This window comes from Miniopterus natalensis, chromosome 10 (genome assembly GCF_054644295.1).
Source record: "Miniopterus natalensis isolate mMinNat1 chromosome 10, mMinNat1.hap1, whole genome shotgun sequence".
Taxonomy (NCBI): domain Eukaryota; kingdom Metazoa; phylum Chordata; class Mammalia; order Chiroptera; family Miniopteridae; genus Miniopterus; species Miniopterus natalensis.
The window spans coordinates 42,538,727-42,565,599 of NC_142090.1; the positions used below are offsets into that span (position 1 = coordinate 42,538,727).

Consider the following 26,873-nt stretch of genomic DNA (forward strand, 5'->3'; position numbering starts at 1 on the left):
TCATTTTTGGTACATACCTGTCCAACATTCATTGAATAGACTATTGTGTGTTCCCACCTCCTTTGTCAAATATTAATTGACCATAACTCTTTTGTCAAATATTAATTGATCAGAGGTTTATTTCTGGGCTCTCTATATTTTTCCATTGATTTATATGTTTGTTTTTATTTCAGTACCATACTGTTTTGATTACCATGGCTTTGTAGTATAGCTTGGTATCAGATATTGTGATTCCTCCACTTTGTTCATATTTCTCAAGATCACTGTTGCTATTTGGGGTCTTTTGTGGTTCCATATACATTTTGGAATATTTGTTCTGGTTCTGTGAAATATGTCGTTGGTATCTTGATAGGAATTGCACTGAAACTATAGATTGCTTTGAGTAGTATGGATATTTTAATGATGATAATTCTTCTTATCCATGAATATGGTATATGCTTCTACTCATTTGTATCTTCTTCAATTTCTTTCTTCAGTGTCTTATAATATTCAACGTACAGGTCTTTTACATCCTTGGTTAAATTTATTCCAAGGTATGTATTTTTTTGATGTTACTGTAAATGGGATTGTTTCTTAGTTTCTCTTTTTTTTTTTTTTAATCCTCATCTGAGGATATTTTTCCCATTGAATTTCAGAGAGAGTGGGGGTGGGGGGGTGGGAGAAAGAGAGAGAGAGAGAGACAGAGACAGAAAGAGAGAAACATCTATGTTAGAGAGACACATCGATTGGTTGTAGCCAGCTCGTGCACTGACCGGGGACGGGGATCAAGTCTGCAACCGAGGTACGAGCCCTTGGCCAGAATCAAACCTGGGACCCTTCAATCCACAGGCCAATGCTCTGACCACTGAGCCAAACTGGGTATGGCTTAGTTTCCCTTTCTGATACTACATTATTGCTGTATAGAAATGCAACTTATTTCTGGATATTTCTTTTGTATCCAGCTACTTTACTGAATGCACTTATCAGTTCTAGTCCTCTCTCCTCTTGAATTTTTCAGAAGAAATTCAGAACGATAGGTGTTAGCTCTTCTTTGAATTTTTGCTAAAATTCTCCTGTGAAGCCAGCCATCCAGTTCATTATGTTTGTTGTTGCAAGGTTTTTTAATATTGCTTCCGTTTCACTAGTTATAATCTGTCTATTCAGGTTTTCTAATTCTTCCTGAGGGTTTTGGAAGATTGTATGTTTCTAGAAAGTTATCCATTTTGTCCAGATAGTCCAATTTGTCTGCATATACTTTGTTGTAATGTGTATATTTTTAATCCTCATCCAAGGATATATTTGTTTTTTCAATTATAATTTTTTTGAAAAATTTATCTTTATTGTTGAAAGTATTACAGATGTTCCCTTCCCCCCCAACCCCATTGATCCCCTCTACCTGCATCCACCACCACTCCCAGGCCTTCCTCATGCTATTGTCTCTGTCCACGGGTTATGCATATAGGAATATAAATTCTTTGATTAATCTCTCCCCACCAACTCCTCCACCCCTGTCTTCCCTCTGAGATTTGTAAGTCTGTTCAATGCTCCTGTGTCTCTGGATCTATTTTTTTCATCAATTTATTTTGTTCATTATATTCCAAGTATGAGTGCGATCATGGGATACTTGTCTTCCTCTGACTGCCTTATTTCACTTAGAATAATACTCTGTAGTTCCATCTATGATATACCAAAGGGTAAGAGATCCTTCTTTTTTAGTGCCGCATAGTATTCCATGGTGTAAATGTACCACAGCTTTTCTATCTACTGATGGGAACTTGGGCTGTTTCCAGATCTTAGCTGCTATAAATAATGCTGCTGTGAACCACCTTTCTCATTGGTGTTTCGGGTTTTTATTTTTATGTAGTCCCATTTGGGTTTTTTTCTCCTTTGTTTCTTACCCTAAGAGATGTATCAGTAAACATATTGCTGTGAGAGAGATCGCTAAGATTTTGCTGCCTATGTTTTCTTCTAGGATTTTTATGGTTTTATGTCTTACATTTAAGTCTTTTGTCTATTTTGAGTTTATTCTTGTATATGGTGTAAGTTGGTGGTCTAGTTTCTTATTTTTGCATGTACTTGTCCAATTTTCCCAACACCATTTATTGAAGAGACTGTCTTTACTCCATTGTATGTTCTTGCCTCCTTTGTCAAATATTAATTGACCATAATGGTGTGGGCCAATTTCTGGGTTCCCTGTTCTGTTCCACTGATCTATGTGCCTGTCCTTTTGCCAGTACAAGGCTGTTTTGATTACAGTGGCTTTGTAGTATAATCTGATATCTGGTATTGTGATCCCTCCAACTTTGTTCTTCTTTCTCAAAATTGCTATGGCTCTTCGGGATCTTTTTTGGTTCCATATAAATTTTTGAAGTATTTGTTCTAGATCTGTGCAATATGCCGTTGGTATTTTAATAGGGATTGCGTTGAATCTATAGATTGTTTTGGGTGGTATGGACATTAATAATATTAATTCTTCCAATCCATGAACACAATATATTGTTCCACTTATTTGTATCTTCCTCTATCTCTTTTTGCAGCATCCTGTAGTTTTCCAGGTACAGGTTTTTAACTCCTTGGTTAAGCTTATTCCTAAGTATCTTAATTTTTTTGTTGCAATGGTAAATGGAATTTTTTTAAGGTTCTTTTTCTGAGAGTATATTATTGGTGTATAAAAATGCCATCAATTTCTGGGTGTTAATTTTGTATCCTGCTACCCTGCTAAATTCATTTATTAAATCTAATAGTTTTTTGGTGGAATCTTTAGGATTTCATATGTACGATATCATGTAATCTGCAAATAATGACAGTTTTACTTCCTCCTTTCCAATTTAGATGTCTTTTATGTTTTCTTCTTGTCTGATGGCTGTGGCTAGGACTTTCAGTACTATGTTAAATAAGAATGGTGAAAGGGGACATGCCTGTCTTGTTCCAGTTCTTAAGGAAAATGCTTTTAATTTTCACCCATTGGGTATGATGTTGGCTGTAGGTATGTCATATATGGCCTTTATCATGTTGAATATGATCCCTCTATTCCCACTTTGCTGAGAGTTTTTGTCAAAAATGGTTGTTGGATTTTGTCACATGCTTCTTCTGTGTCTATTGATATGATCATGTGATTTTTGTCTTTCAGTTTGTTTATGTGGTGTATCACATTGATTTGCAAATATTGTACCAGCCTTGCATCCCTGGAATAAATCCCCCTTGGTCATGGTGTATGATCTTTTTAATATATTGCTGGGTCGGATTTGCTAATATTTTGTTGAGGATTTTTGCATCTATGTTCATCAGGGATGTTGGCCTGTAATTCTCTTTCTTTGTAGTGTCTCTGTCTGGTTTTGGAATTAGGATAATGCTGGCCTCATAAAAAGAGTTTGGAAGTGTTTCTTCCTCTTCAATTTTTTGGAATAGTTTGAGGAGGATAGGTGTTACTTCTTAGAATGCTTGATAATACTCCCCTGTGAAGCCATCTGTGCCAGGGCTTTTGTTTGCTGGGAGTTTTTCTATTACTGATTCAATTTCATCAGCTGTTATTGCCCATTCAGGTTCTCTGTTTCTTCCTGCTCAACTTTAGAAGATTATATTTTCCTAGGAATTCATCCATTTCATCCACACTGTCATTTGTTAGCATATTCATAGTATTTTCTTACAATCTTTTGTATTTCTGTGGTGTCAGTTGTTACTTCACCTCTTTCATTTACGGTTTTACTTATTTGCGTTCTATCTCTTTGTTTCTTGATGAGTCTGGCTAAACATTTATGAATCTTGTTTATCTTTTCAAAGAACCAGCTCTTGGTTTCATTGATCTTTTTTATGTTTTTTTTTTCAGTCTCTATGTCATTTATTTTCACTACAATCTTTATTAGTTCCTTCCTTCTACTTACTCTGTGATTTTCTTGTTCTCTTTCTAAGTCTTTAAGTTGTGGGGTTAGATAGTTTATTAAAAGTTTTTCTTGCCTGGATTTTGTGGCTAAGTGGTTGAGCATCGACTTCTGGTCTTGGAGATCACAGTTTGATTACCTTTCAGGGCACCTGGAAGGGTTGTATCCTCAATCCCCTGTAGGTGGCATGCAGGAAGCAGCCGATCAATGACTCTCTCTCATCATTGATGTTTCTATTTCTCTGTTTCTCCCTTCCTCTCTCTGAAATCAGTGAAGATACATTTAAAAAAAAAGTTTTTCTTGTTTTTTCAGGTAGGCCTGTAGTGCTATGAACTATGATTTCAGTCTTCTTGCTCTCGTAGAGACTTGTTTTGAGTCCTAACACAGGGTTTCTCTTTGAGAATGTTGCTTGTGCACTTGAGAAGAATGTACATCCTACAGCTTTGGGGTGGAATGTTTTGTAAATGTCATTCAAATCCATCCGATCCAGTTTGTCTTTTAAGAGCACCATTTCCTTGTTGGGTTTCTGTCCGGAAGATCTATCCATTGATGTCAATGGTGTGTTAAATTCTCCTACTCTAGGTGTTTTACTATCAATCTCTCCCTTTCTGTCCATCAATATTTGCTTTATATATTTAGGTTTTCCTATGTTGGTTACATCAGTGTTTACAAGGGTTATATCCTTTAATTGCGTAGTTGTAGGACTTTCATTCAGCTGGATTTCTGGCGGTTCTGAATGATGGTTGTTCTGTAGGTAATTTTGATGTGGCTTTGGAGGAGGTGAATACTTTACCTACACCACCATCTTGGCTAGAAGTATCTTCATTTTTAAAAATTTTTTCTTTTTACTGCTATCATTGTGTGTTTTCTTCAACTTTATCTTCCAAATTGCTGATTCAATTCCCTGCTTCATCCAACCTACCATTTATTCCTTCTAGTGTATTTTTCATTTCAGATATTTTATTCTTCATTTTTGATTGGTTCTTTTTATGGTTTCTATTTCCTTTTTTATGTCTACTCTCTCTCTGGTTAAGTTTTCATTGATTTCATCCATTCTTCCTCTAATTTCTTTGATCATTTATATAACTATTGTTTTGAACTCTATATCTGGTAAACTGCTTGTCTCCATTTCATTTAGCTCTTTTTCTGGAGATTTCTCGTTATTTCATTTGGTGTGTGATTCTTTGTTTTCCCATTTTGGCCGCCTTTTTGTGTTCGTTTCTATGTATTAGGTAGATCTGCTAAGCCTCATAGTCTTAGTAGGGTGCCTTATATAGCATGTGTCCTGTGGGACCTCATGGCACAGTCTGCTTGATCACCTGCGCTGGGTGCTCCAGGAATACCCCTTGTGGGCCCTTCTGTTGTAACTGAGTCTTGATTGCTGTTGGCCAATTCATGTGTGGGGTCAATCCTCAGGCTGGCTGTGAGGATCAACCTACACCACAGTGTATGAGCTGTTGTGCAGGTACTGACCACTCAGAATGGAATTTGCTTCAGCAGGGTCTGATGCCTGCCAAGATCTCTTTGGATATGCTGCTTGTGAAGCTAATTAGATCCTGCTCTGATGTTGTCTGAAACTGTCTACTGGGTGTGATGGTTTGGGGGCCTTTTGGGAGGGTCTCTGGTGCAGTTTAATGTCAGATGCTGCCTGGGACTGGCTCTGGGGAACTTGTTTGAGGCTACAAAGTGATCCACAGTTAGTGGCAGCCTCTGCTGGGCCTGTGTGTGCATGGGAAGACTCAAGCTGCACATCAAGGCTAGCTTTTACCAGCACTGTACCCAGGGACAGGTCAGCAAAAGTCCCTAGGAACCCTGAGGTCCACCTCCACCTGCCTGTGCCTGCCTCTGCCTGCTGCCTGCCTATTAGGCTCAGTCACTGAAAGCCTCTGTCAGTACTTGTACTGCATGCAATGGGTTCTCAGTGAATCACGAGGTAGGGACAAGAGATATTCTCCTAATATATATGGGTTCAGTCTTGGTGCCAGCGCTGAGTCTAAGGCCACTCAACAAAAGTCCTAGGGTTATACTAAGTATAGCTGTCACCCACTGGGTGCTCACATACCTTTGTGGTATGGCAGGGTCTCAGAGAGTTGTAGGGTGAGGGCAGCCGAGTTTATCAGGCCTAAAGAAACCAAGATTTGGCCCTTGTGAAGGGAAAGCTCTGTACTGATCCGATGTTTGACAGGAAAATTTCCTGTCCTAGAGCTATGCAACTCACTCTCTCCCAAATTCTGTCAGTAGCTCCATCTCAGGAGGGAGAAGCCACTGGGAGTGAAAAGAGTGGGAGGTGCCTGTGAGGTTCAGGGGAAGTTGGCCCCCACCCCAGAGCCACACAACTCAGATTGTCTGTCCGAGATTCTTCCCAGACCTTGGCAGGGGTGAGCCACTAGGAGTCAGGTTGGTGGGGCCTCTGGAGCCCAGAGGTTGGGTCTGCTAGAAGCCCGGATGGTGGTTTTATTGGATCTCCTATGAGGGGGAAGTGTCAGGCTCACAGGGAAGTGGGTGAAATGGCCCCCACCTCAAAGCCACACAACTGTTACTGACACCCACTGAGTTGCCCAGAACTCTACCCACTGGCCAATGCCATTGACTCCTCAGCAGGGTCTAAGCTCTCCAGGGTGGGGTGAGAGGGATTCCATAGGGTGGGGCTATTGCTTTCCTCTGGCTGATGCTACAGGGACAGGAATGCTCCACCCAAAAAAGATGGCATGTGTGATATGAATGAATGACTCAGCACAAGGATCTGGGTGGCTGTTCCCCCAGCTTCCTCCCCAGAACCACAAACCCCAGACTTCCCTCAGGCAACTCTAGTCCACTCCACCCTGCCTCTGCTGGAGCCCTGGGCAAGTGACTGCAAATGAAATTTTGTGTTGGCACTTTAAGAGGGTGCCTGTGTCTCCAGTGGACTCTTGTCTCACCCTGACAGACGTAAATCCCACTGCTTTTCACAGCCAGATGTTATGTGAGCATATCTTCCTGGCTGTAGTGCTCTGGACGGTGGAGCCCTGCCTGGGGTTGAGAACCCATGCTTCTCAAGGGGAACCTCCCACACATTTCATATATTCTTCCAGAAACTCAGCTCCCACCCTTTGGGGCAGGACCAGCCCTTTTCACATCTCTGCCCTTCCAACCAGTCTCAATGTGGCTTCTTTTGTATATCCTTGGTTAATAAGACTTCTCTACCTAGTCTTCAGTTGGTTATTCAGGATGCTTGTTCTTTAATTTAGCTGCAGTTCCAGTTTGGTCCTGGGAGGAGGTGAGTATAGCTTCCACCTGCTCTTCAACCATCTTGAATTCCGTAATTCTATTTCTCCATTATATATTAACATAATTAGATATTAGAATCCCTTCTTCAGATATTTGACAAAACGTTGGCTTATCCAGATATATTACTTACCCCTCTAGGCTTATGCATTATGTTTTTTTTTTAAATGTCTTTATTGATTTCAGAGAGAGGGAGAGAGAGAGAGAAACATCCATGATGAGAGAGTCATTGATGGGCTGCCTCCTTCATGCCCCCTACTGGGGATGGAGCCCGCAACCCGGGCATGTGCCCTGACAGGGAATCAAACAGAGATCTCCTGGATCATAGGTCAATGCTCAACTGCTGAGACACACCAGCTGGGCTATTAATTTTCTTTAAGAATGCCAAAGGTCATCTAATTCTTGTCATAGACATTTCTTGAGAAAATTATATCACTTTAAATTATATCACTTTAAAATAGCTTTGTTTGTTTTTTTATTTCAGAGAGAGGAAGGGAGACAGAGAGAGAGAAACATCAATGATGAGAGTCATTGATTAGCTGCCTTCTGAATGCCCCACAACCCAGGCATGTGCCCTGACTGGGAATTGAATGGTGACCTCCTGGTTCATAGAAAGACACTCAACCACTGAGCCACACCGGCAGGGCTATATCATTATTTCAAAGATACTTTAGAAAGGAAAAGGACTCAGCACTTAGTCTTATATATTTCAAAAAATTCGTAGTCCCTTGTTTCATGCCCTGTGTTTCACTGGCAGCATTTCTGAGCATAGTAAATGGTCTGCTAACTAAAGTGTATAACAGTAAACCAAATACAACTTGTATCTCGTTTGTATTTATGTTAAAATCTATGTACCAAGCCCTAGTTCATATGGATATGCAGGAAGCACATACACACTCTTTATATTTATTTAAAATAATTAGGGGGAAGAACCTTTGTGTTAAAAGTGTTCTCTGAGGCAAATTCCTTTTTAAAATTCATTTTAGAGAGGGAGGAAGAGAGAGAAACACTGATTTGTTGTTCCACTTACTCATATATTCATTGGTTGATGCTAGTATGTACCCTGACAGGATTCTTGTGTGTCCCTAACCAGGGATTGAACCTGCAACCTTGGTGTATTGGGAGGATGCTCTAACCAAGTGAGCTACCTGGCCAGGGCCTCTGAAAATTCTTAGCCACACATAATACATCTTTGAATGAAACTGCAACAAAGAATTTGGATTCTTAATTAGTGATTAAATAATAACATCCACATGTCAAATTAGAGGAACTTTACATACTTTGACATAAATTCCTTAGCCAGATTTATTTGGTTATTCTAATATACCATAATTATATAAACATATCAAAATTATATGAGTAATAGTTAAAATTTTTAAAACTCTATTGCCATTCAGAATCATACTTTCTGCTACATTATGCCCAGGTTGTTAGTTTTCACATATGCTGTCTCTCTTTCTTTCTTTCCACATGGTGCAGTATGCAGTATGGAAGTCATAATAAAAACCAAGCCAGCCTGGCCAGCGTAGCTTAATGATTGAGCACCAACCTATGATCCAGGAGATGGCAGTTCGATTCTTGGTCAGGGTACATACTCGGATTATAGGCTCAATCCCCAGCAGGGGTCATGCAGGAGGCAGCTGATCAATGTCTCTCTTTCATCGATTTTTCTCTCTCTCTCCCTTCCTCTCTCTGAAATCAATAAAATACTAAAAACACAAAAACAAAACCAAGAAAAAAACAAGCCATCCCTGGCCAGGTGGCTCAGTTGGTTGCAGTGTCGTCTTGTGCACCAAAATGTTGTGGGTTTGATCCCCAGTTGTTGTGCAAATGGGAGGCAACTGATCGATGTATGTCTCTCACATCAATCTCCCCCCCCAACCTGTGTCTCTCCCTAAAAAAAAAAAGTCAATGAAAACACATCCTTGGGCCATGGCCAGTGTGACTCAGAGCACTGTCCTGTGCACCAGAAGGTCACAAGTTTGATTCCCAGTCAGGGCACATACCTAAGTGGCAGGTTCAATCCCTAGTTGGAGCACAAACAGGAGGCAACCTGTATCTCTCTCACATTGATATCTCTCTCACCCACTTCCTCCCTCTCTAAAATCAGTTAAAAAAAGAAAAAAAAAAAAATATATATATATATATACATATATATGTATATTTTATCTCCTCAGGTGAGGATTAAAAAAAAAAAGCAAAAAAAAAAAAATCTTCATTAAACACAATTATAGTTTATTATAAAAGTGTGCTTTATTATAAGGAAAATTTAAATATAACCAACAATACTGAAAATAATGTAACTGGCATTTACGGCCTCAGAGTTCTTTATTAAACAGGCAGTTTTTACTATTCCATGGATAGCAATGAGCTTATGCAACAAAATAGGTAACCTGAAAGAGTAAATAGAGAATACAGAATGATAAACCAGAAATCTGGGGTTCTGTGTGTTTTTTATTAACATGGCTTTTAAAATAAAATTTAACAGAAAAGTCATCTTATCCAAAATGTTGAGTTCAGTTCAGGGCAGCTTCCCTGTTCTGTTAAACTTTGGGACATTGAAACATAGGCTAGGGGAGATGACTGGATACCTCCCAGCCTACAAAAAAGAAAAAAGGAAAAAAAAAAAAAAAGAAAACAAGTAATCTTCATTTAGTAAACTCTCTTCCTACATGAAAGTTTGCAAAATTGTTAAACAGTGTTTTAAAATGTGGCTGAAGTTATGCTTTACATACTTTAACTTCATATATATATATACATATACATATATATATATATATATATAAAATCTTGGTTAACATTTTTTAACCACATTTTCATTATACAAGTAAGACCATAAACATTCTCTAATATGACCACACTAGCCACAGAATAATTTCACCTATGTATATATTTCTTTAAAACATGTTTCCCAAAATGGAATTTCTTGTTTAAAAGTGAACTGGTTAGAATTAATCTCTCTAGACATTGGGGCCACGTAGGCTAGAAATGTAAGGCTATACTGCTATGGTTGAACAGAATTCATTTTATGCAGCCAAAAATAAGTATATCAGTTATCAATGAAAATCTGTTCTGGTTGAGCTCATTCTGCACTTTTAACTATGAGTCTACATTAAAGCAAAGGGCAAGGTCTAATGGTACATTTGGAACAGGCAGAAATTCCTTTTATCTTTGCATCTGATTTTGTTTATAAAAATTTGTTTCTACTACCTTGGAGGAACCCTATGGGAGCAGATGTCTGAAAGAAAGCTATTATGGATACTAAATGAAGAACAAAAATATCCTGTAGGCATTGGTAAGAACCCCAAATTATTTTTGATATTGGAGATTTTTTTTTGTACTATATATAAGACCTTAAACTTTTAGAAGACAAGTAAATTTAAATAGCTTTTCAAAAAAAACTTTGTGACATTAAATGTCAAACTCAAAATTTTAAAGATAAATAATACAAAGAATTGCAAATGAAAAAGGAAGCAGAGATATATGCTTTGTGAGAAAGTGTTAATGATCTATCATCTAAAAAAGACTCTTCTCTATTACAATGACTAAATTGCCTGTCCTTAAAACCACTGGCTATGCCAAATAAGTGAAAATGTACTTTATTGCAAAAATATAAAAGGTTTTTAAATTGCATATGATGTTTTATATCATTCCACCAATAGGCCAAGGCCAGCATATAACTTATCAAGCCACAAAAACTTTAAAAGAAAAACAATTAAAATTGTACTTACTATATATATAACGAGTTGTAAAAAGAATGTGACGCCATGCTGTATAGCATGATTCATTGCCAAGTTCCCTCTTACATGGGCACAGTCAGTGACACATCATTCTGAGTAAGTCAAAACAAACACAAATTACCTATGATAACATCCTTTAATTAGCTTCTTAAACACAGATACTTTCAGTATATTACAATCATTTGAATAAACCTTTCAGTAAATTTTGTTGAGTAGAAAATCATTTTATTCGTATGTTGATATTTTTTATGATCTATTCTTTAGAAATGATGTTAAAGCCTATTGCCTATTAAATTACTACTCTGTTTACTGATACATTGTAAATGTAAAAAAAGGAAAAACTGGAAACCACAGAAAATGCTTGGCATCTACACAAACACATTCTCAGTGGACTAACCACTACTGTGCAATTTTGTCACTATAGGTCTTCTTGCTCCATACATGTGCTTCATGCAGTGGGTTCAACAATATCCATGTTTGTTCCAAACAGAGCAACTAATTGTTCTTCATAGGTAGTAATGTTCCTTTTCATAATTTCCATGCAAGGTCCCAAAAGCCTTTCAAATGCTTGCACATCCATGGCTAAGAAAAGGGGAGAGTAAAAGAAAAATGAGTAACATTCTTTGAAAATCTGCAGCACTTCTGAGTCATTTATGATATCATTCTGCATATGTCAATAATGCAATGGCATTATTACATAAATATACAAGAAAAAGGCATAAAGATAAAAATGTTCCACTTTAAAAGGAAGTAGAGTCCCTTGGCAATATGATGTGCAATGTGAGGCTGGTGGGAGGTTCCTGATCCAGGTTGAGAAAAGGATGAGGGACTGTCAAGGGCAAGTCCTTGAAATAAAAAAAAAAATAGTTATAATGTCATCACTTGAGTAAATATAAACTCCTCAAAGATGGCAAGGGAGTGTTTTCTATTTTCCCTCAGAGTGTACAATATCAAGTTTAGAAGACCAAATGTTACCTTTTATAATTTTACTCTCGTACTATTGTCTAGTCACTTAAAAATGACAACCATAATAATGCTTTTGTCCACTTCTATCACTATATGTTATATGTCACTTTGCTTGCCTGTCTCATGAATTTCTAAAAACTAAATTTATAATACACACATGGAAAATATGATCACAGTCTCTACCCACAGGACTACAAATTAAAATACTTTTTTTTTGCCTTTCAAAAAGGTAAAAGCAGTGTTTACAAAAAGAGCGAATGGGCATTCTTGCACTGCTGGTAGCATGTAAATTGGTACAAATAAAAGTGATTTGGCAATATATATCAAAAGCTGTAAAAAGAAAACCCACTTCTAAAAACCATTTCTAAGGAAAAATCCTCTGTATGGAAAAGTAGTCCATGCACATCAAATAAAGCACCTCCCCAAATGGAGCCAAAACCCTCAAAATATTTACCAGTGGGGGATCATTAAATAGTTTATAATGGGCTAATATATTACCCTAGTAGAATGTTACAAACTGATGTAATAAAATGAGAACGTGCTTAAGCTATAATGAATGAAAAAAGCAGTTTACAAAATTATTTAAAACAAGAAAACTTGAAACTCTTTGGGAAATGCAACAAACCAAATGGTCATGGGCACAATTACAAAGATTGATCCTATTACAGGAATGGTTATGAATTTGACCGACCTCAAAGGGTATATGGAAGAGGCAATTATGAGGCCCCCTGATCATAAGAATCTGGATCTAGGCCCAGGCCATGAGCTCAGTTGGCTGGAGCATCCTCCCCATATGCCTATGTTGCAGGTTCGAATCCCGGTCAGGCCACAAGAATCAGCTAATGAATGCATAAATAAGTGGAACAACAAATTGATATTTCTCTCTCTAAAAAAAAAAAAATAAAATCAATAAAAATTAAAAGGATCTGGATCTACATGTGCCATACTTTGCAGATGTTGTAAGTATGACAGAAAACGTAGCTGTATATATCTGGGAAAACCTCCAGAAATTTCTTCCTGTGGGAATTCTTTATAAAGTAAAAGTATATGAAACTGACAACAGTATTGTAGTCTATAAAGGAAAATAGTCCTTAGGGGTTAATACTATAGAAAGATTTAATTTCTTTCCATACTTGAAAAATATTTTCATCCCTTTGGACTATTAAGAAGTCATCATGTAATTATTGCACCTCGACATTGTGTTCTGGAGTGCTCGATTTATTGAAATCGTTGTGAGTAAAACTTGTTTTAAGTTCAAATCTATTTTAAAACCAAATTGGTAATGTATCCTGAGTATCATTTAGAGTCTGTTTTGTATAGATTAAAAATCACTTCAGCAAAATGTTTTGGTGTAGAACTATTTGAAAGCAAAAGCAATCAATTTTTGTTTTTCCATAATCTCTTTTTTTTAAAATGTTTTTATTGATTTTAGAGAGAGAAGAAGGGAGAGGGAGAGAGATAGAAACATAAACATCAACATCGATCGGCTGCCTCCTGCACTTCCCCTGCTGGGGATTCAGCCCGAAAACCTGTGGGGAATCAAATCAGGACCTCCTGGAGCATGGGTGGACGCTCAACCGCTGAGCCACACCAACCAGACATTATCTCATTTTTGTGTGTTCATTTTTTCTGTTATAAAGGGCAGAAATGTTTATAAGACTTACAATAGTTGAATCTTAAATATTAAAATATGGGTGACCACAAAGTCTGGAATTTTTGCTAATTGATTTTGTTTTGTTTTGATCATTAAACTTACCTGCTTAAGTTAAAAAACAAAACGGAAAACCCATGCAAATAAAAGAGGAGGAACTATAATAAGGAAGTCACTAGGCTGTGGTGGTATGAGTGTTTCTTAGTTTTTCCTACCTTTTCTGTATTTCTCAGATTTTCTTTAACGTGAATATAATATGTTATAGAAAAAAATTAATGGGCTTTCACTCACATCATCTTTACTCTTACTGTCTAATATCTCTACTTAAGGAAATTACATCAGTTCTGTCTTCTCTTTTATCCAAAATACTTGATTAATTAAAGTGACTTTTCTAAGAAGTTAATTCTGAGAATACTAGCTCATCTCAAGAACACTGAAGTTCAGTTTTTCTACTAAACTGTGGATGAAGAGAATAGAGTGGCTAATTACTATTGAATCATTTAAAAAAAAAATTTACCTTTATTGTTCAAAGTATTACAAATGTCTCCTTTTCCCCTCATTGATCCCCTCTGCCCTGCACCCCCTCCCCCACAGGCCTTCACCACACTACTGTCTGTGTTCATGGGTTATGCATATATGCATATAAATTCTTAGGTTAATCTCTCCCCACCCCACCCCCCAACCCCTGCCTTCCCTCTGAGATTCGTCAGTCTGTTCCACGCTTCTATGTCTCTGGATCTATTTTGTTTATCACTTTATTTTGTTCATTAGATTCCACATGAGTAAGATCATGTGATACTTGTCTTTCTCTGACTGGCTTCTTTCACTTAACGTAATACTCTCCAGGTCCCACCATGCTGTCTCAAGGATAAGGGATCCTATTATTGAATCATTTTTTAAAAAGAAAATGTCATCTATAGTGATATCACCTGAATTATATTTTTCTGGGGGTTTTCATCCTTACCCAAGGATATTTTTTCCATTGCTTTTGAGAGAGAGAGGTGTGTGTGGGGAGACAGAGAGAGACAAACATCAATTTGTTGCCTCCTGCACATGCCCCAGTCAGGGCCAGGGATCGAGCCTGCAACTGAGATATATGCGCTTGGCCAAAATCGAACCCAGGACCCTTCAGTGTGCAGGCTGACGCTCTAACAGCTGAGCCAAACAGGCTAAGGTCTGAATTATATTTTTCATTATTAAAGTAAGTTATTTCTCACTTAAAATTTCATCTTCCAGCAGAAAATGGGGATTTATGCCTAACTACTATATAATATAAGGAGGTAATTAAAAAGTTAAATAATAAAGAAAACTGTGTTGTGCTTTGACAACTTGAACACATGTTGTCCAGGACTAGAGTAAGTATTCCCACAGACATTCCAACTTTCTCCACAGAGCTTAATTCACTTTATAAAAATATTGTTTTAGCCTTCTTTTTTGAAGAACATAGTGCATGTTATTTATTTGAAAAATCAGATATAAAACTTGGTACTCAGAATTGTTACATTAAAATAAGATGTTATTTCATGCCTATAAAAAAGAACACTATATACACATACATATATATATATATATATGACATTTTTTAAAAGACAAAAATGGCTTCCACAACTGATTTTATAATGCAATGAATGAATGTTTCCGTTGTTATATTTTGTGGGGACTATAAAACCTGTGGACCCAATAAATTAATTTGTACAACATGGATACATAAAATGCAGACAGAAAATTTCAACCAGGAGAAGCATGCCCACTGTCGTGATTCTTACCTAAACACTTGACAGTCCCAATGGCGTGTGCAGAGGCTGCTCGAGGTTTGTTAGTTACCAGAGCAAGTTCTCCAAAGTACTGTCCCCGAGTACACCGAGCGATTTCTACTGCACCATTTTCTTCCACTTCTGATTTACCCTGACAAGGTAATTAGAAGCATCAGCTTTTACTCAGTGTAGTGAAAGAAGTTAACCTTAGTCTAAACATCAAAAAGAAAATTATGTTCTTAGCTAATATGTAGATTTTTTTTTAGAACACTTACCTTCCTTTTCATAGTAATTTTCACTTCTCCAGATTCTACAATGAAAAAAGAATCTGCCAAATCTCCCTATTAGAATAAAATAAAAACAGACGATAAAAATGCAAATTTAGTTGACAAAAATCCCCTTGCCTCTCATAACCCTGAAGTCAATCCAACTCCAATATACAGATCATTTGCCTGAAAAGTGAAATCTCATAGGGAACAGGCTCTATCTTTTACTTTCTAAACAGAGGTTACAACTGAAAATTATGTAATTTCATTTGTAAAGTTATTTGAAATAATATTCTCTCTACCATAGCATTTCTGAATCAAGAAAATATGGCAAATAACACTGGGATAAGAATTCCATCAGAGCACAGATGTTAGAAAAGGCACCACCATTCCCAGCAGCACATCCTCAGTCAGCAGGAATGGCATCAGATGCTGTGCACCCTGTGTTGTCCTAATATAACAAACATTAGCATGGTAGCCCAAGATAAGCCATCGACTCCCAAAGAGGAGAATTACACCCAGACTTATTCAGAAACTGTAGATTTGGGTCCTTATGTTTTGACTGAAGTTAGAGATCAAAGATGCCAGTTTACTGACTATCCACCTCACGGCCTCAAAAAGATTTCTGAAAGAAAAGTGTGGGGGATTTTGGGACTAGGTGAAAAAGGCGAAGGGATTAAACAAAAATAAACAACAAACAAAAAAACCCTTAAAAAGTGCTGTCATTTCTAACTGAATATCCATTTTTTTCTTGGTGGTGTTTTTGAATAAACTCTGCCTTGATTTCCAATTATGCCTTCTGAATTAAATAGTATAATATAGAAGAGAACAGATACTGACTTTCCTGAGCCTCTCAAAGTGATTTTGAAGAAATATAGGTACTTCAAAACTCTTTAGTATAATTCAAGAAATGCAGTATCATATCACAAAATAAATATTGAGACTAGATTTATATAATATAGTATAGACACGTATGTTTACAAATGCTTAAAAGACAACTAATATCTCAAAATATCCTTAATAAACTAAAACTACAATATACATATCTCCTTTCCCTTATCTTTACATCAGGTTTTCGTAAGAGCTTCATGTTAAATTTTCAAGTGTTTTGAATCAAGTGTTATATAATTTAGTTTTCAAAACATGCTCTAAATCCATATAAAACTGGTGAAATCTGAGTAAGGTCTATGGGACCACTGTCAGTTTCCTAGTTTTGATACTGAGCTATAGTGATGCAAGATGCACTGAGAGAAACTGGATGGAGAGTGCATGGGATTTCTCGTTACTGTTTTTGCAACTTCCTGTGAAGCTATAATTATTTTAAAATAAAAACTAAAAAAATCATTTCAAAAGTGCTCTATATTTTGTTATCAATTTATATAGTAGAACCTTAGCCCTGTTTTCTAATTTGATTCCATTCTTCCAAATCCTTTATTGCTCTAATCCGTAAGTGGGGGGGTGGCACACACTACGGGACAGGATAGAGACGGATTTGCTTATTTGCCTTCTAAAACAATTATTCTTTCCTCAGTCTCACAAACTTTGAATCGTTTCACATATATCCAAAGAAGAGACAATATTTTAGATAGTGTAATACAGCATAATATTATAAAAAGTTATAGACTATTAAAAATTTGTTTAAATCATTTGCTCAATACTTAAAAGTGTAACGAGGAAATAAGGTACTATCTGCCTACTTTATCTGTGAACTTCAACTGTCTTCATAAATCCTACTTCTTGTTCACCCTATTCTAACCAAGTATGTATTACTACAGGATCCAACTGGGATCTTAGAAAAGATTTGTGGTTAAACAGCATGTTGGCCCTCATTTAGTGCCTGGAAGCCAACACAATATATGGTACAGTGTGTTTCCTTCTTGGTTAATTTTATCAGGGAGCAGCCTCAGGAGGTGTCATTGTGAATTTCTCATACAAAATTCTATGCACCTTCTGAGTTCTCATTAATCTCATGGAACACTCACCTGTTTTTTCCCTCTTATAAATGGTATCTTATTTTTTATACTTATGTCATGTGCAAATATAAAATTATGCAGAAATCCATTTGATGATTTAATACATATTCATTAGGAGTTAATTATATAAATAAAAGTATTCAAACAGCTTAATGGCTATAAATTAAATCATTTTTAACAGGTCATTTGGTAAAAGTAATATCCATTTAATCCATCACTACATGCTAATTATAGACATCTGAAAAATTCATCAAGATTTACAATGTATAAGAACCTTTTGGAGTATAACCCTAAACAAAACTGCATAAAAAGGATTATACCTGAGCAATGATCTGTTCTCCATCGTTATATACTTTGGTGCCTATCACATCTACTACTTTTAGGCGTTCAGAAACCTACAAAGAAAAACAGCAACTATTAAATTAATTGGGTAATCTTATTTATTTCAGAGGTTTAGAAATTGGTAGCCTACAAGCCAAATAAACTAAGTGTAGTGTGTGGATATGTATGTTATATTAATTGCCAACATTTTAAAATAAATTTCTCACAAAAATTTGAGTTTCCAGCTCCTCTAGAAAAATCAGGCGAGTCAGCAACACTCAGGACATATTTCCACATGGCAACAATAAACTATGGTGGAACAGCAGCTGTTTTTTTGGATGGAGCACATGTACTCCAGTTTACCAAACTCCCATCCTGGCTTGGTTTTTCTTTTTTGTGTGACTAGCCTAGCTCTGAAGGCATTTGAATTCCCAACCCCTGATCTATTTTTATTTAAAGAGATATGCTGCTAGAGAAGATCAGGTGCCTAATATGCATTCTGTAATGTGGCCAAAATTTCTGCCAGGCATATACTGATATTACAACAAAGATACTTCAGTAGATGAATGCAGTGTAAAGCGAGGATATAGCCCAATTCCCCCTCCCAGTCAGTGGAAAGGTGTCCACCTGGCCAGCAGCCACAAGGAGCACAGAAGCCCTGGTCCAAGTGTTTCCTATGTCCTTGAGGGTTAACAAGCTTTACCAGACCCTCTGTTTGGCCTTGGCATGCTGGCCACCCCCAGCACGGGCCCCTCCCCCTCCCCTCTGCTAGCTGTTAGATAATTCCTTGCTCAATCCAGGCCCGCTTGGAAACTCCCAGATGGAAACTCCCAGACAGGCTGTCATCAGGTCCTCCTCTGATGTAAGTAATAAAGGCTATATGTGATGCTCCCTGGGTTGGAGCTCCTACAGTACAATGAGTCAGTACTAACCCCAAAGATTTTGGCTGAGAAGGATGGTGTTGCCAGTAATTAAGGTGGGGAAGGGAGGGAGCAGAGTAGACATCTATTAAGGTGTCGGAGAGGAAATGTTAAGTATGCAGTTAGATAAATAAGTCTGGCATTCTAAGGAGGGACCTTGCCCAAAAATGTTAATTTTAAAAGGCATCAACACAGTGTTTAAAACCAGGAGATTGGACAAGTTCACCAAGTGAATGAGAGTAGCCTGAAAAGCAATGACTGAGAAGAAGATATGAGGACTTTTTTTTTTTTGGTAACTGGAAGGATTTATTCTTTGGTGAGGGAGAGAATTTTGTTCTATTAATTTTTTATTTAATCCTCACCTGAGGATATTTTTCCATTGCTTTTCAGAGAGAGTGGAAGGGGTAGGGGGGAGAGATAGAAACATCGATGTGAGAGAGAGACATGGACCAGAGCCGGGGATTGAGCCTGCAACCGAGGTATATATCCTTAGCCAGAACTGAACCCAGGACCCTTCAGTCCACAGGCCGATGCTCTAACCACTGGCTAAACCGGCTAGGGCTATTCTATTAATTTTTTTGTTTCTTTCCCTGGTATATTTATAATAGATATTTGTTATATTGAGTTAATACTGACATTCTGTATTTAGATAAACTCTCCCTGTAAAGGTATAACTAGTGGCTACTGCTGACATTTACATGATTATTTTAAGCCTGCTTTTAGAAAGGGACCACATATACCTCTGCTTGCAGGAATCTATAGCTTACAAACAACAAAACAAATGCAGCCATATGTAGTAAAACACCATAATTTTAGTGAGTTATACAAACACCATAATTTAATCTTTCAAATGAAAATATGGATAGATTTTTATTCAAAGAAACTTTTATATAGAAATAAATATTCCTAACAAAACAGAAGCTTTTAAAGTAAAATAAAAGCATAAACATATACTTACTTCCAAAGATTTAAGGAATGGCAGTGACTCGATAAAACTTTCATACATTTTTCTCTTTTTGGCATTATTTTTTACAATTATTCTCCTGAAGGTTACCCTGTCCTAAAGGCAGAATACCAAATACAAAGACAGTTAAAAAGGTAGGTTTTCTGAAGAAAAAGTTTTAAGAGATAGTTTCATTTTATTCCCTATTATAGGGAATAAAACAAACAATGGAGATTTTGAAATAAAAGATTAACATTATTATACTCTTAATTTAATTAAGATTTTTATTTCTTTAAGCATAAGATATAGAACAATATAAAATATTTTCAGGTTTTTAAAAGGAAAAATCAATTTAGTTTATTCAGAACAGAGATCTACCAACACATAATTAGGCTACAACCACGAGGTGGCACTGTTGCATTATTTTAAAAATGAGATATCAGCACTGTGTTCTTTTTCCCACCTCAGCTTTGAGATAAAATTGACCTAAGTTAAAAGCATACAAAGTATTGATTTGATACACTTATACACTGAAATGACTACCACAATAGAGTTAATTAAAAAGGCTTTATCACCTCATATAATTAACATTTCTCCTTTGTAGTGAGAACATTTAAGATTTACTTTTAGCAACTTTCAAATATATAATACAATACTATTAACTATAATCACCATGCTGTACATTCAATCCCAGAATTTATTAATTTTATAATTTGAAGTTTGTAGCCTTTGACCAATATCTTGCCATTTTACCACCCTCAGCCCCTGGCAACCACCACTGTATTCAGTTTCTATGAGTTTGGACTAGCACTCAGTTCTTTTACTGTGGATAATACCCTAGAATGTTAAAAAAAATCAAATAAGACATGACCAGCATTTTTTTCATAGAGGTATATCTGACATATAACATATTAGTTTCAGGTGTAAAACATATATAATGATTCAATATTTGTATATATTGCAAAATGATTACCACAAGTTTAGTTAACGTCTGTAAGTTTACATAGTTACAAAAACTTTTTTTCTTTGTGATGAGAGCTTCTAAAATCTACTCTTGTAGCAACTATCTTTTTTTCCCCAAAAAAATTTAAATCATTTTTTATTTTTCAATTACATTTGACATACAATATTATACTAGTTTTAGGTATACACCCCAGTGATTAGACCTTATATAACTTACTAAGTGATCATCCAATAAATCTCATACCCATCTGACACCATATATAGTTATTAGAATATTACTGACTATATTCCCTATACTGTACTGTACATCCCCAGGACTATTCTGTAACAACCAATTTTCTTAATCCCTTTGCCTTTTTCACCCATCCTCCCAATCCCACTCCCATCTGGCAACTATGAAAATGTTCTCTATGAGTCTGTTTCTGTTCTGCTTGTTTGCTTATTTTGTTTTCTAGATTCAATTGCTGATAGGTATGTATTTACTGCCATTTTATTGTTCATATTTTTTTAAACATTTAAAAAGATATATATTTTTAAATATGTCTTTATTGATTTTAGAGAGAGGAAGGGAGAGAGAAAGAAACATCAATGATGAGAGATTCATTGATCGGCTGCCCCCTGCATGCCCCCACTGGGATTCAAGCCCAAAACCCAGGTATGTGCCTGACCAGGAATTGAACCACGATCTCCTGGATCATAGTTCGATGCTCAGCCACTGAACCATGCCAGCAGGGCTTAAGAGATATTTTCATCAGCTGAATCCACTTTGGAATCAAATGCCCAGTCATAAATGAATAATGTGTAACTTCTGTAATGCTGCAGTCTTTGGAAATGAGATTAACATACCTCCTTATCATCTCAACCTCTCCTTCCACAAAGGATTTGAGAGAAGTAACTGGATTAAATACATGTCAAAACTATAGGGTGGGCTGTTTAAAAAAGAAAATACAACTACTGTAAACATTCCCTTAAATCAGTGCTGCTGAAAGGGTGTTCTGGGCACCAGCAGCACTGGTGTCTCCTGGGAGCTTAAGAGAAATGCAGTCACAGGCCTTGTTCCAAACCCACTGAATCAAAAACTGTGTAGTAACTAGATTCCCAGGTGATCTGCACAAGAACCTCCATCTTCAACATAGTCTTCCAGAATCAGCTTTGTAACTGCCTACTACTCTGCATCTTGATATGAAAAGAATCTCCCTTTCCACCTCACCCAAATGTCTCTAAACCAACTTTTAAGTCTTGTAGAAATTCCACCGTTAAGAAACTTATTTTGAAAGCCCAGGTCCCACCCCTGGAGAGTCTGATTAAATTTGTCTGTGGTGGGGCCTGGGCAAGAGGTGTTTGTTTGTTTGTTTGTTTGTTTTTAACACCCCCAAGTAATTCTGATGAGAGACACAGACGTCAAGTATTTTTTTCTCTACACAGCTGCCTTTCAAGGCAAAATTGTTACCAATCAATTATACCACACTAAGAGAATCAGTTTATAGTGGTTCCGCCAACTCTAGTGTGCATTATAATCACTTGGCAGGCTTGGTCAAATACAGGTGCTGGGCCCCATCTCCAGAGTTTCTGATTCAGTGGGCCCAAGTCAATAAGTGGGCCCCAGATACAGGTGCTACTGGTCAGGGGACCACACTTTGGGAACAACAGATTATACTACTTACACAGAAAGCTATCTCAGAAAATAGCACTGAAGGCTTTGGTTGTTTGTTCATCGTGTGGCTGGTTGGTTGGTTAAGAGTGAATAAAAGAGGACCACTTTGGATCTGAGTATCTTTCCCAGAACCAGTACGTTGAGCACCTGACTTGACTGGGGAAAAGAACATGAAGATTTCACTCAGCACAATCTTAGTGACCAACATTTCAGCATCTGGTAGTTGCTTAATAAAATCCCCCGGTACCTGGTGATGATCCCAAATAAATCCACCCATTAGAACTAAAATACTGTCTCTACCTGGCTTTTGTCATAATGCTTTTACAAATAATATTCAGGTCAAAGAAATATTTCACTCACCAAACCCCACAGAGCACCAGGAGAGGTAGCAGTGATTGTAGCTGCTCTGGGTGTGTTGTACATTAAGGCTAGTTCGCCGAAGCTCCCACGATTATCATAGTTACCAACACATCTTCCAACACCATCACATTTTACATAAATATCAAATGTTCCTCTGTTGGACATAGAAAAAAGAAGAGGTAGAAGTAATTCAAGTAAAATCTCATTACATAAAATCTGATTTGAGAGAAAAACCTGTGTAATAAAATCTCATTCCCAGCCTCCCTTTCCCCTCTGATGACAGCAAGCAATAAAAGGGTATTAACATATGCCAGAGACATCATCTGGTCCAGGCAAGCATGAAGAGACCATCAACTACACGAGAGTGAGGGTTCTCTGTGCCTGCTGGGGAAAATGTGGCAAAACAATAAAAACTTGAGGTAATAAAATAAATGCTAAAAATATAACTAAGAGCAACCAAGTGGTATATGCAGACAACTATCTGAAAGGATGTATATGAAAATGCTGACTGTAGTTATGTCTAAGCATAGGGATAGTGAAGGATTCCAGGCAGAGTAACTAACTAATTAAAGAGTTTTTGTTTCTAAAATGAACATGTGTTACTTTTGACATCAGAAGAAAATAACTATTTAAAAAATATATAGCTCTAACAATTTGGTCAGTCATTAATTACTATATAGTACTTGTGAGGGGCCTTTATAATCAGTCTAGAGGAGGGGCTGGCAAATTGTGGCCCACACACTGGCTGCCTACTTTCTCAAATAGTTTTACTGGAACACAAACACACTGGTTTATGCATAATCTATAGCTGATTTGTGCTATAACAGCTGAGTTGAGTAGCTGCAACAGAGACCACATGGCCCACAAAGCCTAAAAATTTTACATCATCTGGCTCTTTATTTTACATTGACCCCCAAGCTAAGTAAAAACATAAAAAGTGGTAGAAATTGGACTAAATATCTGATCCTGGTATTTTCTATAGTTTCTCTGCACTCATCTTTTTTTAGAAAAAATTTTTAATGTCTTTATTGATTTCAGATAGAGGAAGGGAAAGGCAGAGAGAGATAGAAACATCAATGATGAGAGAATCACTGATCAGCTGCCTCCTGCATGCTCCCCACTGGAGATGGAGCCCGCAACCCAGGCATGTGCCCTGACCAGGAATCAAACTGCGATCTCCTGGATCATAGGGTGATGCTCAACCCCTGAGCCACACTGGCCAGGCCCTGTGCTTATCTTTTAATTGGAGTTTTTTTCCTAGGCAAATAAGCCTCATTTTGCATGCCACTGAACTACGTATTACCCAGATCCTCTATTTATATGAACTACACTCTTCTTGTGGAAGACTGTCTTTCCATGTACTGTAGATTGTCAGAGAACATGATTTCAAGGCCTGCTGAAGCACCAGTGACAGCAAACAGTTCTTTGGCTTTATGTTATTGGCTAAACCCTAACAAAGATAAAAAAGTGAGTGCTTTTATTAAAAAATGGATTATGAATGGTAAAAACACAATACAAACAAAAAGATAGGAAAATAGACAGAGCCCTTTGCCGGTGTTGCCCAGTGGTTAGAACATTGGCCTGTGCACCAGAGGGTCATGGGTTCAATTCCTGGTCAAGGGCATGTACCTGGGTTGCAGATCCAATCCTTGCCCCCAGTTGGGGCATGAGTAGGAGGCAACCAATCCATGTGTCTCTGTCACATCGATGTTTCTCTCTCTCTCCCCCCCTCCCTTCCACTCTCTCTAAAAGATAGAAAAAGTATCCTCACTCCTTGGGGGAGGATTAAAAACAAAGATATTAATGAATGAGGAAGAGAATAATTGACTCTTAATGTAATTCACAGAATGGCTGTTTCAAGGATACTGTCTAGAATTTTTTCATGAATGATTATTTTTCAAGTATAGATTGATTCTTCTATTTTATACTGTTTATACTTTTGCATTAAAACTGTTCTCTACATTTTCGACTTTGAATAAGATCAAATATACAATAAATGTGCTGAAGAAAAATAAAATGAGCTATAGTTCGGTTGAAATCGCGTGTCTAAAATCTGTTAAAATACTGTGGTCTGCTTTTTTATATAGATCCCTTCCCTGGTAATGTGAGGCCTCAGGCATGGAAAGAACACAAACTGTGGCCAAGAGCCTGGGCTGTGGGGTCAGCTCTACACTGATCATCTGGGTGAACTTAACCTACTCATGTCACTTCTGTATGCCTGAGAGTTTTTACCTCTCAAATGGTTAATTAGAATCTACCTGAAAATGATGTACTATATACAAATGTAGTAATAAGAGTAAAGAGGCATTCACAACTATATGTTAATGTGCCATATTATAACCACTGAAATTTTACAACAAAGGTTTGTTACATTTCAGTAGTGAAGTTATGCAAAACTTACCTATCGATTACATAAAAGTTGTCACCATCATCACCTTGATCGATTACATGTTCCCCTTCTTTGACCAATTTTTCAAACATGGCATCTAATACTTGAGACATCTGCTCCTATTTTTTGAAAAGAAAAGATATAATCTTTATGTTTTTCTAGAACATGTTTTCTTAAGTAACCATAATTAGCTTTGTATTTCTGTGAACAAGTGCAAAGAATTGGAAATATCATTACTGCTATTAAGTCTTGTAAAAAAAAAACACAGCACAATCTTTCTGACCACATACAAAGATGATTATATATTTACTCTCATATTAAGTATCTACATGAAAGTAATTAAAGTCTATTTCAGAATATTTGTAATTATCACCACTTTAACATGAAAAAAATCAATCACCAAACCCACATATACCTTCTGAAATATAATCTTAACAACTAAAATGATCAGGTTAAGTAAAGAACTATTAAAAATATATTTTTAAAAATCTGTTTTTAAAACTTCCCTATATTAGTTATCACTAGAATTTATATGGAGATTAGCTAAATATTTAGTGAATTTAAATCCTGATTCCAATCCTTTCTGGTTTACCACCAAAAACTGAAAAACAACAAAAGCAAAAACCAAAAATGACTGAGGCGAATATTCTATCTCTATGTCACTAAGGTTCTCTTCAAGAAGCAACCATTTACTTCCTAGAGAAGGTTTATTAAAACTGAAGACAGAAACATCAAATGTATTATCCAAAAACTACTTAAAATATATAAAATTTTTACTTTGCTAAAGTGTGGTTGACAGGCTTAAGGATAAACTTCAGCTAGTGAGAATAAACTAGGAGGTAAAAGAAATCCTTAAAACAAACACAGAAACCATTCAACAGGCTTCAAATAGACAAAACAAATGGATGTGGAAAAATAGTATGATGCACAGTAATAGAAGTCAAAACACTTTTAAGAGAGTTATTTGCTTTGCCATTTATTAGCTCTGAATATTTGATCAAGTTACTCTCTATGGAGTATTAAAAGGGTACAACACTAACTTTGCCAGGTCAAAATCAATTATTATTATAAGTTAAGGAGCTGAAGTTAGACTGGGGGGAGGGTGGAAGATACAAGTGGGAAACACAGAAGAAACAGGGTGCTCTGGATCAAAAGCACCAACAGACCAGATGTGACTCTCCCTTTTGAACATGTCATAGGGAATATGAAGGTATCAATACACACAATACAGAGTAGGGGAAAGGGAAATTGATGGAGGTGAGATCTATAGCACAGGTGAATTAAATGGGAGGTGGCAGAGAGAGGGCGCAGCCCAAAGTAGGGCAGATGGACCTGCAGTATGAAGGGGCCATCCAACTGTCAGAGCACCATTAGGCTGGGAAACACCTGGCTCAGTCAAGATGGGACTGAGGCACAGTCGAAAACAAGGGGACTGATTCAGAGTCCTACAAGATCAGTTGATACCTGCCAAATGCCTCCGCCCTGAACACAGAACGTCTAGCAACCAAGTATTGACCCCAACTCTTTCTAGACAAAAGATCAGAATCAGGTTTTTGGCAGAGAACTAGAACAGCTACTGTGACTACTCATGTCCTAGAACAAGGAATTTCCCTTGCTGGCATTGAGAGGTTTCCTCATGTAATAGCTTATTCCTTGTCGCCTCAACCTAAACAGTCAGTAGAAAAGCCTGCCCTACTTACTCAGAGCTCTAAGCCAGCTTTGTGCTGCTCCTTTGGTAGCCCACAAGACTAAGATAAACAAAAAATAACACTACATGAGATCTAGAATTCAGGACCAGGAGAGAGTTTTTAGAAAGTTCTACTTTGGTCCAGCCAGTGTGGCTCAGTGGTTG

General features: G+C 37.0%; 1 protein-coding gene, 1 non-coding gene and 1 pseudogene across 2 annotated transcripts in view; 2 read left to right on the top strand and 1 right to left on the bottom strand.

Moving 5' to 3' along the window:
* Positions 1 to 9,355: 9,355 nt before the first annotated feature.
* PRKAR2B (protein kinase cAMP-dependent type II regulatory subunit beta) overlaps positions 9,356 to 26,873 on the bottom strand; it is a 101,522-nt gene continuing 84,004 nt past the window's right edge. The window contains exons 5-12 of the mRNA XM_016204765.2: positions 25,034 to 25,140; positions 22,633 to 22,786; positions 19,671 to 19,772; positions 17,792 to 17,866; positions 15,508 to 15,573; positions 15,245 to 15,383; positions 10,853 to 11,443; positions 9,356 to 9,720 (exon numbers count right to left, since the gene is read on the bottom strand). Coding sequence (XP_016060251.1) covers positions 11,310 to 11,443; positions 15,245 to 15,383; positions 15,508 to 15,573; positions 17,792 to 17,866; positions 19,671 to 19,772; positions 22,633 to 22,786; positions 25,034 to 25,140 — 777 coding nt within the window. The 3' untranslated portion in view covers positions 9,356 to 9,720; positions 10,853 to 11,309. The remainder of the gene's footprint in view (positions 9,721 to 10,852; positions 11,444 to 15,244; positions 15,384 to 15,507; positions 15,574 to 17,791; positions 17,867 to 19,670; positions 19,773 to 22,632; positions 22,787 to 25,033; positions 25,141 to 26,873) is intronic.
* On the top strand, positions 9,622 to 9,728 carry LOC148092240 (small nucleolar RNA SNORA36 family). The gene has a single exon (XR_015715213.1). It is a non-coding gene; the product is annotated as a small nucleolar RNA SNORA36 family (small nucleolar RNA).
* On the top strand, positions 12,380 to 13,112 carry LOC148092241 (6-pyruvoyl tetrahydrobiopterin synthase pseudogene; annotated as a pseudogene).